At 32.6% G+C, this 12,371-nt stretch overlaps 2 protein-coding genes across 2 annotated transcripts; one reads left to right on the forward strand and one right to left on the reverse strand.

Annotated features, from left to right (window-relative positions):
- Positions 1-3,815: 3,815 nt before the first annotated feature.
- LOC7496844 (15-cis-phytoene desaturase, chloroplastic/chromoplastic) lies at positions 3,816-5,558 on the forward strand. The gene has a single exon (XM_024593841.2). It carries the CDS (start codon positions 4,032-4,034, stop codon positions 5,466-5,468), a length of 1,437 nt encoding a protein of 478 aa, XP_024449609.1. The 5' UTR covers positions 3,816-4,031; the 3' UTR covers positions 5,469-5,558.
- Positions 5,559-5,892: 334 nt separating this feature from the next.
- Positions 5,893-9,423, reverse strand: LOC7496843 (heterogeneous nuclear ribonucleoprotein 1). The gene is made up of 6 exons (XM_002298505.4): positions 9,149-9,423; positions 8,563-8,603; positions 8,308-8,471; positions 8,070-8,169; positions 7,811-7,980; positions 5,893-6,665 (listed from the first exon to the last, which is right to left on the reverse strand). Exons 1-6 carry the CDS (start codon positions 9,262-9,264, stop codon positions 6,135-6,137), a joined length of 1,122 nt encoding a protein of 373 aa, XP_002298541.2. The 5' UTR covers positions 9,265-9,423; the 3' UTR covers positions 5,893-6,134.
- Between the last annotated feature and the right edge of the window lie 2,948 nt (positions 9,424-12,371).

The following is a 12,371-nucleotide window of genomic DNA, read 5'->3' on the forward strand; positions in this document are numbered from 1 at the left end:
TATAAAAGAACAAAATTGAATAAAAAAAAAGGATAAAGAAATTGCTAGAGTCAATTTGAGTTAGTATGACAAACTTGTGACCCGAGAAATAAGGAGCAAGCCAACCTATTGAAGGATGAAATTGAATAGAAAATTTAATTCAACTAAAGGCCAAAAAAATAAATAAAATGAGGACCAAACTGAAAGAAAACAATATATAGCAAATAGAGATGGAAGAATGAAATTGAAAACAAATAAAATTTCTATAAAAAACCAAGAACAAAAATTAGATATCAATAAAATAAATATTGAAGTTGAAATACTAGCAACAAAGAGGGCTAAGCGGTAGCTTTCAGGGGAGAGAAAATAAGAAAAAAAGAGCCTGCTAGTGACAAATTGGACCGCCACCATTGACACACGCCGCTCTACTAGAAAGAGAACACAAAGGAGTTTCCAATGACACGACGAAAGGATATTTTTAGACACAGGAGGCACTGCAGGCGTTGGTGAAGGGCATGTCCTCTCATCCACTACAAACTATGTCACACGCGCCTCACCTTTTTTATATATATATATATTTGATAAAATACAAAAATTTTCCTAAGCTAACTTGATAATAAGAAAAATAAATTATAAAAAGATAAAAAGCCCATTGCCTCTATTTTAAAATTTATTGCTTTTAAGCGTATTTTAGTCATTTCATCATGCTTTTTTAGTTTTTATTTTATTTTATTAAATATCAAATTGCTCTTCAGCTAACATTATAATAATGGAAAAACTTGTGAAAACATAAAAATACCCTTTGATGTTAGTTTCTTCTTCTTCTTCTTCTTCTTCTTTTGCTTTAAATGGTATTTTAGTAGTTTCACTGTGCAATTGAAAGAAGAAAAAACTTACTTGTCTCCTGTCAATTTAGTAAAAACAAATGGGCCCTATGTAAACACTTAAATGCCCTTGTAAGATAGTGTTAAATTTTTTTAGGTTGAGGAGTAAAATCATTATTACATTGTTTCAGTAAACAATACAAATGAATCTGGATGAATAATATTTTTCAAAAGGGGTTTAGCTCCTCGGCTAACATTATTAATTTATTTTTGTCTTTTGTCTTCTTTTTTTTTTAGTTGTGGTCCCTTGATTTTAATTTTTTTTATTTGTTCCTATAGCATTGTGTTTATTTGGGATTATGCTATGTGGTTTGTTTTGGCTATCAAGGCTAGGGGATCGTGCGGTATCAAGAAAAAATATCTTCACTTGGTTGATGCTTAATTTGTCGATTTTAAATAAAATTGTATTGATTTAATACAATTAAGTTTTTAGAGATAGAATTTGAAGATTGAAAAATGTTAAGCCCCCTCTTTCTTATTAGCATTGGGTTGAATTGGACGAGTGATGAAATATGTTTATCGCATTTTTTTTATGACTCAACTCTTTTTTTTCAATTTAATCCTTTTACATTGATTTTTTTTTTGTACTAGAGTCAAGGGTTCGTTTCGATTGCCTATATATGGAGATCTCGTGATGTCAAGGAAACAATTTGGCATGTAGTTAATACTTAGTTTTGCAAAATAAAACTCAATTGGATTGATCTAACACGGTTAAGGCCCAAGGGATCAAATTTGAAAGCAAAACAAGGTCAGGGATTAATAAATAGGGCACGGAAAGAATTGTTAGCATGTGCAATGCATGTGCCAACTAATGAGAAGGGACACCATGCCGTGGAGGTATATGGGCCCTTCTCTGACACTACCAAATGGGTTGTTTCGTGGTTGCTTTTGAATCATCTTAGAGAGGAAAATTGTAAATAAAAGTGTGTCGATGTTGGTGTTGTGTTTCTATTGACATTTTTTTTCTCCTCTCTCTTTTCTCTCTCATTCACTTGGTTTTCTACCTTGCTTTGTTAATTTTATTCTACATCAATTTTGGTTATTATTCTTTAAATAGTTATTTTCTTATTTTATGACCTTTCTAGAATTGGATTTTAAAAAAAAATCATCCTTCATAATGCTTATTTGTTTTTTATGGGTTAATTTCGATATCATGATCCAATTCATAGGTTTGGAAGGTTAGCCTCAGTTTGAAAGGTTATTTTATTTTTTAGTTTCATTTGTCAATAAATGGTTAGTTTAGAATTGAGCTTTGTTATTTTTTTTTATTTCTATGTAGTTATCCTGGTTTTATGCCTTGAATCACAGTTTTGTAAATTAACTCGGGTTGACTTTGATTTTTTTTTTTCTATTTTATCCTTCAACATGGGCTGGTTAAGAATTAGGCTTCAAAATTTTTTTCAGTTTGATTTCTACATGGTTATCTCATTCTCATTACCTAGGTCGCGGGTCTAATAGATTTACTCGGGTTGACACAAGTTGTCATTTTTTGTCCTTCTTTTTTAAAATTGAATATATATTTTTTTTCATTTTCATCATTCGATATTACGTTAATTTGAAATTGCGTTGTTTAAGAATTAGGCTTTATAATTTTTTTATTTGCTTTTTATTGTGAAATCTCTTTCTCGTGAATTGTGTTATGAGTTTAGAAGATTAACTCAGATTGACTTAGGTGGTTCCTTTTTTGGGTCTTTTTTTTATCTTTAATTTTTTTTTCGATTTCATCCTTCAACTTTGAGTTTTTCTTGATTTTTTTTTAATTTCATCATTTAATATTTTATTGATTTTGAATTAGGATTTGTATTTTGTTTTGGTTTAGTTTCTATAGGGTCGTGAGCTCAAACAAACCTTCTAGCATTTAATTGGTCCTTAATTTTGTGAGCGTCTATTTTTGTTATCGTATAATAAAATAAAAAATAGTTTCAAAAACAAAATAAGGTTTTGCAGGTTAACCCGGATCGACTTGAATTGTTTTTTCATCGTTTTTTTCAGGATGATTTTTTTTTTTCAATTTTATCTTTCAATATTGGATTGGCTAGGAATTGAGCTTTATAATATTTTTTTTTCAGTTTTTTTCTATGTGGTTATCTCGTTCTAATGCCCTGGGTCATGGGTCTTGTAGGTTTATCGGTTTGAGTTAAATTGTTTTTTTTAATTCCTCCTTTGATATTCTGTTCATCAAACAATGAGCTTTATAATTTGGTTCGATTTATATTTTAAAAGATTATTACGATTTGTTGAGAGCTTTATAAATTAGTCAAGATTAATTTGAATTAATTTATTATGTTGTTGTTTTGATATGTACAAAAACAAATATCTAAAATAAGTATTGTCCAATATGCCATGAGTTTTGCGTTCATGATTCTTTAGTTTTATTTCAAGAAAACATGTCTACGATGGCTTCATATTTTTTTTTATATTTTAAAATAATAATTTAATTTATGGTATAACATCGACCAAGTATCTAGTTACTCAAGCTTTTCTAAGTATAATTTCGAGAGACTTTATCCTATTTTTTGAAGGTTTTTTTTTTTTTTTTTAACACAGTGGAAAAAAAGAAGAAGAAGAAGAGTAAGGTATAAACCCATGCACCTTGCCCGCCATCATTAGAGAGTAGAGACCGCCATGGTTAGAAATCTCAAACGATGAGTTGGGTGGTTAAAGAAGTTTTTTGAGCTTAAATTTAATAATCAAAATTAAATAAATGTATTTTTAAGAATTTATTGTATTGATGGTGGATGCACCTTTAAAATTACCCAGAAAAAATATTTAATCTTAATTAACATATAAATTAACTTTAAAAAATACTTAATTAAAAAATATCAATTTAATATTTTTTTAGCATAAAAAGCATTTTAAAACGCATTAAAAAAAACCACGGCGTTAAATTTCAACTATTTAATATGCTGATTAACGGAAGGATGCAATAAATATTCTCCTGCATAAATTTCCAATAAAATGGATGTTAGATTTTTTTAGAAAATAAAAATGAAATAATAAAACAAAATGGGCTATGACCTTTCGAATTTCCTCAAAGAAATTAGAGGGCCAGGACCACACCAGAGATACAAACTAGCTTGAACTGGATAAGAGAACTGGATAAGCTATCTGTGAAACAGAAACAGAAAAATAGCCATGGCGAAAGCATTAGCAGTTTAGCCTCATCCAATGACTACTCTCGCTCTTGCCCATTCTCTCCCCTGCTCATCCTCCAAAAAACACCTCCCTTTCAGATTCATAGCCCATGCTTCCACACAACTCTCCCCAGCCTCTCTGAAACAGCAACTTTCCCACCAAAAAACCGGAGTCATTGTTATCGGAGCCGGCCTTGCAGGTCTAGCTACCGCAACCAGGCTAAACTCTCAAAACATCCCCTTCCTCCTGCTTGAGGCTTCTGATGCTGTTGGTGGCCGAGTTAGGACTGACGTTGTTGATGGTTTCCTCCTCGACCGAGGCTTCCAAATCTTCATCACTGCGTATCCCGAGGCCCAAAGACTTCTTGACTATCAAGCACTGGAGCTACAGAAATTCTACTCAGGTGCCCGCATCTACTTTGATGGCCGGTTCCATACTGTGGCTGATCCTTTATGCCACTTTTTCGATTCTGTCAAGTCCTTAACCAACCCCATAGGATCCGTTATCGACAAATTGCTTATCGCGTTGACAAGGATTCAGGTCCTGAGTAAATCGGATGATGAAATCATGCGTGCTGATGAGGTTCCTACTATTGATCTCCTAAAGAGAATTGGGTTTTCGGATTCGATAGTGGAACGCTTTTTCCAGCCTTTCTTTGGTGGCATATTTTTTGATAAAGAGCTCGGAACTACTTCAAGACTGTTCGACTTTATATTCAAGTGTCTCGCTCTCGGCAACAATACCCTTCCTGCCAAAGGAATCGGAGCCATTCCAAATCAATTAGCATCCAAGCTGCCAGCTGATTCCATCTTGTTGAATACAAGAGTTGTTTCTGTTGGTCTAGACGAGGATCAAAACACACCAATGCCCTTTGTTAGACTGGAAAATGGAGATATTCTACAAAGCGAGCTTGGAGTGATTGTGGCTGTTGAAGAACCACACGTTAACGAGCTCTTGGCAGAAATTAACAGTATTGGGCCAGTTCAAAGTAAAAAACCTGCTCGCAGTACGGTGTGTTTGTATTTCTCAGCAGACAGGGATGATATACCTGTTCGAGACCCAGTTCTGTTCCTTAATGGTTCAGGCGAAGGCATTGTAAATAACATGTTCTTTGCGACCAATGTAGCTCCATCCTATGGTCCACCTGGGAAGGCATTGGTATCAGTGACTCTGATTGGGTTGTTCGATGATACATCCGATCATGATCTAGTAGACGAGGTTATTTCGGAGCTATCAGGTTGGTTTGGAGGCTCGATGGTCGGGTCGTGGAAGCCCTTGAGAACGTATAGGGTCAGATACGCACAACCAAATCAATGCCCTCCTACTAATTTGATGAAAAACCCTCAAATTGGGTCAGGTCTATACTTGTGTGGCGATCACTTGACTTCTGCTACCTTCGATGGTGCATTGGCTTCCGGAAGAAAAGCTGCAGAAGCTTTGTTAAGAGATAGGGCATTCATCAAGGTTTAATTTGTTCATTTTAATTTTCATCTCTGGACAAGGTTGAGCCTTGATGGTACTGGAATTAATTTCTAATAAAATCGAAGGACATTTTCCTTTGATCATAGAGTTCAATCCGAAAAAAGTAACAGCACAAATTACTTTATTCAGTTGTGAACTGTTACAGCAGGAATAAGCATCTGATGAGAGCAGATGAGTGTTTCCAGAAATCATTGGAGCCAAGCCAAGCCAAGCCAAGCCATTGTATTCAATGAGCCATTAGGGCGAGATTTGGTAAAGAAAAAGTAGGGAAAAACAAGTCCTTCAATGAGATGATGAAGTGGCCTGTTAATGAAAAAGGGCAAAACTGATAAATATGGATAGGAAAGGAAAATTGCATCTTTAGGTTTTAGGTGTTCTTTCAAGTTTAAATATCAGAGAGAGGTGTACATGCTTCTTCACAATTTATAACTTATGGATGTCCATTATAACATAAATGAACAAAATATAAAGTCAGTCTCTTAGATTCCTAGTACAGGTAAACAAGATGCGAAAAATAGATGAATTGGACATCTGGTGGAAAAATACGAAGCCCCTCCCTAACAAAGTAAAACAATCTAGAGGTCAAGCTAATGCAATTGAAAATAACCTCATTGCCCACCAGTGTTCCGAAAAAATTTTCATTTTAGAAGCCTCCTATCTCCCATAAGGATGATACCTACCACTCCCAGCACCACCATATCCCACTCTGCTTCCATACATGGAACCTCCACCATTACCTCCATAGCCACCTCCAAGACCAGTGTCATAGCTACCTCCATAGCCGCTGGCAGAACCACCACCACCACTGCCACCACCATATCCGCCATAATTCTCACCAGGGCCACCATAACCCCCACCACCTAAATCATAACCTCTGCTGTACAGTCCTCCATAACGACCAGTATATCCCAAGGAAGGCTCTCCCCTGTAAGCACCAATACCCCCAACTCCGTATCCTCCATAGCCACCAAATTCACCTCCACCATATCCACTATAAGCACCAGCTCTACTTCCGTAGGCCCCTCCAGACCTATAACCACCACCAACGCTACCAAATCCACTGCCTCCAAATCCACCATAAGCATCATCAAACCCACCACGAAACGCAGGCCTTGAATCATTATAACGCTTTGATGGAGGTGGAGGCGGGTTTGCCTTCTTTGGCTCAGCCTTCTTGATCTCCACCTTCAAGAGAGCATGACAAGTTGGAGAAACAATAGATAAAACATAAAAATCATAAGATCCAATCACTGGAGGCTATGTAAATTAATTATTGCTACACAAAGGAAGAAAATGATTTCCTCAATTTTTACTTCCCTGTTCCCGTCCCCACTCCTACCACAAAACTGAACTAGTTATTCGTATACAATCCAATTACACCTACATAACAGCACATTGAGAAAAAAAGACATCTTTCAACAAGAAAAATAAAATTGCTGACAAAAATATCTTGTTTGGTAAGATAAGAAAACTTACGAGGCACAATTGATTAGAGGCACCGCTATTTTTATCTAGCATCTGCCAGTGTTTCCAGCTTTATGATAAAATGTTTGTGTACTGAAGAGTTCTAGATGATGTTATAAATGTTACATCCCATTTTCACATGGATGCAGAAGGCTTTCTAATTCTCTATTGAGTAAATTTGCATGCACACATGGAGGCATCAACTATAATGGTAAGAAATAATGATACCAGATATCCATGCTAGCAACGCTTATACTGGTTTTCACAACTGGAAATTTTAAAGAGATCAAGTAAAACCTAACCATAAATGCCCCTTTTAAATTTCTGTCAACTCTTAATGGTTGCATGCTTTTTTTAAGAATGATGTTAGAGATGCTGGCATTTTAGCTAAACTATTACTAAGCAGTTTGTCATTGTCAATGGTCAAATGTTAATTCATTAAAAGTGTCATTATCTCTAGCTTTACCCTTTCTTACATATATCTCAAATGGAATCTAGTTGGCCAATAACAATGTACAAGTGGAAGCTCATTGAAAGTAGACCCCCACCAATTCTCCTTCAAGTAGGGATTCTATATGGTTTTGGTTGATCAGAAAATGGTTTAAATTCTCGGTAGATACCACATACGATCCTTGTGCAAAATAACAAGCAATGATTATATTAACTATCATGTACACTAAGATTTGGACATTCTTCAAAGTTTTCTATTCATATTGCTGGGACAAACCCATGGATTCCCTAGTATACTGTGTCCTCTGAGTAAGTTTAAGGGGCAGTTCCAGCATTTATAGATATGGATATAGTCTTTAAAAACCCATGAAAAGGGGATGATAAATCAAAATTGATATCAGTTGGTATCTGCTAACCTGAGTTCCAGCCAGCTCGAGTTTATTTCCCCTGGCCAACAGATCATCAACTGCCTGCTCTGTATCAAATGTAATAAATCCAAACCCACGAGAACGATTGGTGGAGTGGTCCCGCATGATCTGATGTTCTGTAACCTCTCCGAATTGTGTAAAGAATTCATTGAACTCATCTGTCCATTACAATAGATAATCAAATGCCCAAACAGTCAAACAATGGCCATTGTAATGGCAGGTAACCATATACAACTGCTTAGATTACCTTCAGTCACAACCGCAGGTATTCCACCAACAAAAATCTTTCTGGTCCTAAAATCCTTAGACCCAACCACTCCCTTTGGTATTGTTCGCTTGATTTCAACCTAAAGAGTCCAAAAACCACAAGTATCAATAAACCAAACCATGTCATCAAGTTGCATTTATTGAATTTTCGAAAAATAAAAGGATAAAGATAGTTTTTCAGCAGTTAAATCCAACATCAGCACCACAGCAAAACCTACTTGTTTGCCATTGATAATATGAGTATCCTGAATGACTTGATCAACAACAGATGGATCTGCATAGGTCACAAAGCCAAATCCACGGGGCTGCCCTGTCTTCCGGTCCTTCATTATCACGGAATCCGTAATTTCACCGTATTTACCAAAATGTTTGATGAATTGTGCTGCATAACAAACAAAGCAATTAAAAAATAATCAGAATACTGAAGCAAAAAAGACTCCATTAGCAAATTGTCAAGTAACAAAGAAACTAACCAGTAGTAGTCTCTCTTGCTAAACCTCCAATGAAAATTTTTCTGCAACACATGTTGAGTAAAAATCAAACAAACTTCACAACTAAAGGTTTTCCAAAAGGATCATATATAATGGGCACCAAATTCCTAGGTCTAGCAATGGTAGAGAAAGGTTTTTTCTTCTTCTTTCGATTATTGTAACCAATTCATAAAAAAACACCAAGAAAATAAGAAAATCACTACACCAATAAGGCTTAATTATTCAGCCAAACCCTACTAGTTTGCCATTAATGATATGAGGTTATATATATATATATATATATATACAAGGGCCTCCTCAATGAAAAGGAAGCAATTAAATAAGAGAAAACCCACCAATACTTTAGAGCAATTGAACTAAGAAAGGAAACCAATTCCCTGTTTGGTTCCCGTGAAAGGCAGAGAGAGAATATAAAATGAAAACAACTTAACAAAGAATCCCAAATTTCCTATCTTTCAAATCCCATATAACCAAGAACTAAATAAAGTCCCGAATTACAGTGCTATCAAGCCAAAACTTGAGCATGAAGAGATTACTATAGAATTTTCTCGGGAAACAAACAGATTACCCGGGGCTAGCTCCATCTCCAGAGAGGGGTTGAGGCTTGTCATCTTTTGGGATGTGGGTGGATTTAACGTCGTTAGGTTCACCGTCGTGAATGGGTTCGTTGTGGTGTGGGTCCATTGCTGCTTCAAGCTTCAACAATGGCTTCTCTTCTTGTTTTATTTTTTTTTTCCCCAAAAAAAGGCAAAGAAGGAGAAGAAATGCAAGAAAGGGAGCCCTAGATGGATGGGTGGATTGGGTTTATTGTTTCAGACTTGAGAGTATTATTTTATTCTTATCTTTTACCGTTCAAAGCCCTTGATCATGATGACTTAGTTATTACCATTTTTTTTTCTGTGAAAGAGAACAAGATAGTGTTTCCACGCGATTTTTATATTTAAAAATATAAAAATTCATTATAAAAAATATATTTATTTTATGTTTATATTTTTATATATCTAAGATAAAAACAAAGGAGATATGTTTATTTAATATAGTGTTTAATTCATATCCTATAACAAAAGAGATGAAAATGGTAAAGAAAAAAACTTTTGTTGAAAAAACAAATATTTGAATAATTTTTTAGTAAACTTCTATACTTATAAAATAAAATGTAAAGAGAGGACATGTCTTTAAAGATAATATTTTTTATTTTTTATTTTTTAAATATTCTTGTAAAAAACTTTTAATTTTAAAATTATTCAACTAAAACTTATCATAATAAAATTGGTTATTATCATGATTTTAAAACTCGACCTGTAGTAAGGTTCGAATTGCAGGTCAAGAGAATCAACAAAAAAAAAATTCAATGGGTTTTTTACTAGGTTTTATCCCAGATCAATTGAGTCGCGTGTCGACCGGGTTTTTGACCTGATCAAGTTGGGTTAATTTTTCCTCTATTTTTTCTTAAATCCGAGTCGATTTAGATTATGAGCCGACTTGTCGGGCAAGTCTAGGTTTTATAATTAGGCTTATTATACTATTATTAATTTTAACACTCAATATAAACTAAATTAAATAAAAAATAATATATAATTATTTTTTAAATATATAAGTTTGACACCAATATATATTAAAGATAAAATAAATATTTTTATATTTTATTAGATCTTATTTATCATTAACCAAACAAGTTACATAAACCATGACTACAATGACAATAATCAAATATAGATCGATAAAGATTTTTTTTTCAGAAGTGACGTGGCTTCTGTTAAATCCTAAATAATCTTCTGTTAGACCTAACAAAAGATCACAATTCACCCCCCGGGCCACATGAATGTCCGAATAGTGAAATTGTCTTGATTATTACTCATGATGTTTAAGGTTGTTATTAGTAAAGATTTTTTTTAGAAATAATTTTTATTTAAAAATATATTAAAATAATTTTTAAAATCTTTTTATTTCAAACATCAACATATCAGAAAAACATCTAAAAACACTTAAGCCTTGTTATTTTGCTGAAAAGTAGTTTTGTTTCTGGAAAATGGTTTTTATGAAAAGTGAATTATTTTTTTATATTTGATAGAATCATGAAAAATGGATTGGAAAACACTTTCCAATGTTTAGCTATCTCATAAAAAATAAGCTGAAAAATAACTTATTAATATTTTTTAAGTTTATTAAAAGAATGAAGACCAAATTTTATAGATAAAAAAGATGGAGGATGAAATTGAAAAATATCTAATTTTATAAATTAATTAGAATAAAATAAATAACAATCAAAATAATGAAAACCAAATCTGATAGATAAAAAATTTGAAAGATGATAAAATTAAAAAAAAATACAATTTCATAAATTATTTCAAATAAAATAAATAACAATTGAAATAATTAAGATCAAATCTGATAGATAAAAAATTTTAATTAAGTGAAAGATAAGAGAAAAACAAATAATAATCAAAGAATACGAGGATCAAAGTTGATATAAAAATCAAATTAAATAAAATCCTAATGGATGAAATTGAAAAAAAAAATTCAAAACAAAATATATAAAATCTGATATAATCAATAAATAACAAGATATTTCTGATTTTTTCATAACTTCTAGTAAGTATTTTGTTTTTCATAAATAAAAAAAAACACTTTTCTAAAAATCAAACTAAATTTTGTTTAACTGAAAAATATTTTCTATTAACCAACTTTTCTAAAAGCAAATAAATACAAAAAAATCTAGAAAATAATTTTTTAAAAACTATTTTTTATGAAATAAACATGACCTTACAAATTATCGATTTGATATTTTCTTAAAATAAAATGTATTTTTAAGAAACATTCCCAGAAAAAAAAAAAAAAAAAAACGACTACACATCTCTAAGTTGTTCGCACCACTAGTAGCTAAATGACATGAACATGGATCGAAAAGGCAGCAACCACTCCATGAAAAGGATATGTAGAGGTAGAATTGAAGCTTCTTCTTGACAGAACAGAGATGATGGGTTGGTCAAGTTAGAGCGTGCGTACGCTAACAAACGTTTATCCTGTTTTTTCTCTATCACTGTTGCAGCCATGTTTAAGACTTCAAATTGTGCTCTTCTAGCTTGGTATTCTAGCTAGAATAGTCAAAGTTGTAACCCTTTCTTCCACACAAGAAGCATTCCTGATGAATAATGATCACATCATCTTAAGAAAGAATAATTTCTTCGATTCTATTTGTTTTTGTGTTTGAAAAGCGCTTTTAAAAATATTTAAATTTTTTTATTTTTTTACTTTAAATTAATATGTTTTTGGTGTTTTTTGATCATTTTAATGTGCTGGTATCAAAAATAATTTTTAAAAAATAAAAAAAATATTATTTTAATATATTTCAAAATAAAAAACACTTTAAAAAAATGAAAAAGATGAACTGGACTCGAAGCCCTAAGCCAGCAAAACTGATCCAACTTGTTAGTTCAAAGTTCGGATTGAGTGTTTTTTATTTTAAAATTTATTAAAATAATATATATTTTTTAAAGAATTATTTTGACATTAAAATAATTTTAAAATATAAAAAAATAATTTTAAATAAAATAAAATATTGAAATTCTTTGGGAACGAACGACAATTGGGAACCTAGATGATCCTGCTTCGTTCGATGCAGAGGTTTGTAACAAATAAGAGGAAATAAGAATAAAAAATAAAGGGTACGTTTAAGCCAAAATAATAAAGGCAAGACAGTCTATGTACTTTGAGTTATATGAGAATCAATCCCTCAACTTTCAATTTTAGGTGGGATCTCCCCCCAACTTTTTTCTATTTGAAATTGGGTC

This window comes from Populus trichocarpa, chromosome 1 (assembly GCF_000002775.5).
Source record: "Populus trichocarpa isolate Nisqually-1 chromosome 1, P.trichocarpa_v4.1, whole genome shotgun sequence".
Taxonomy (NCBI): Eukaryota; Viridiplantae; Streptophyta; class Magnoliopsida; order Malpighiales; family Salicaceae; genus Populus; species Populus trichocarpa.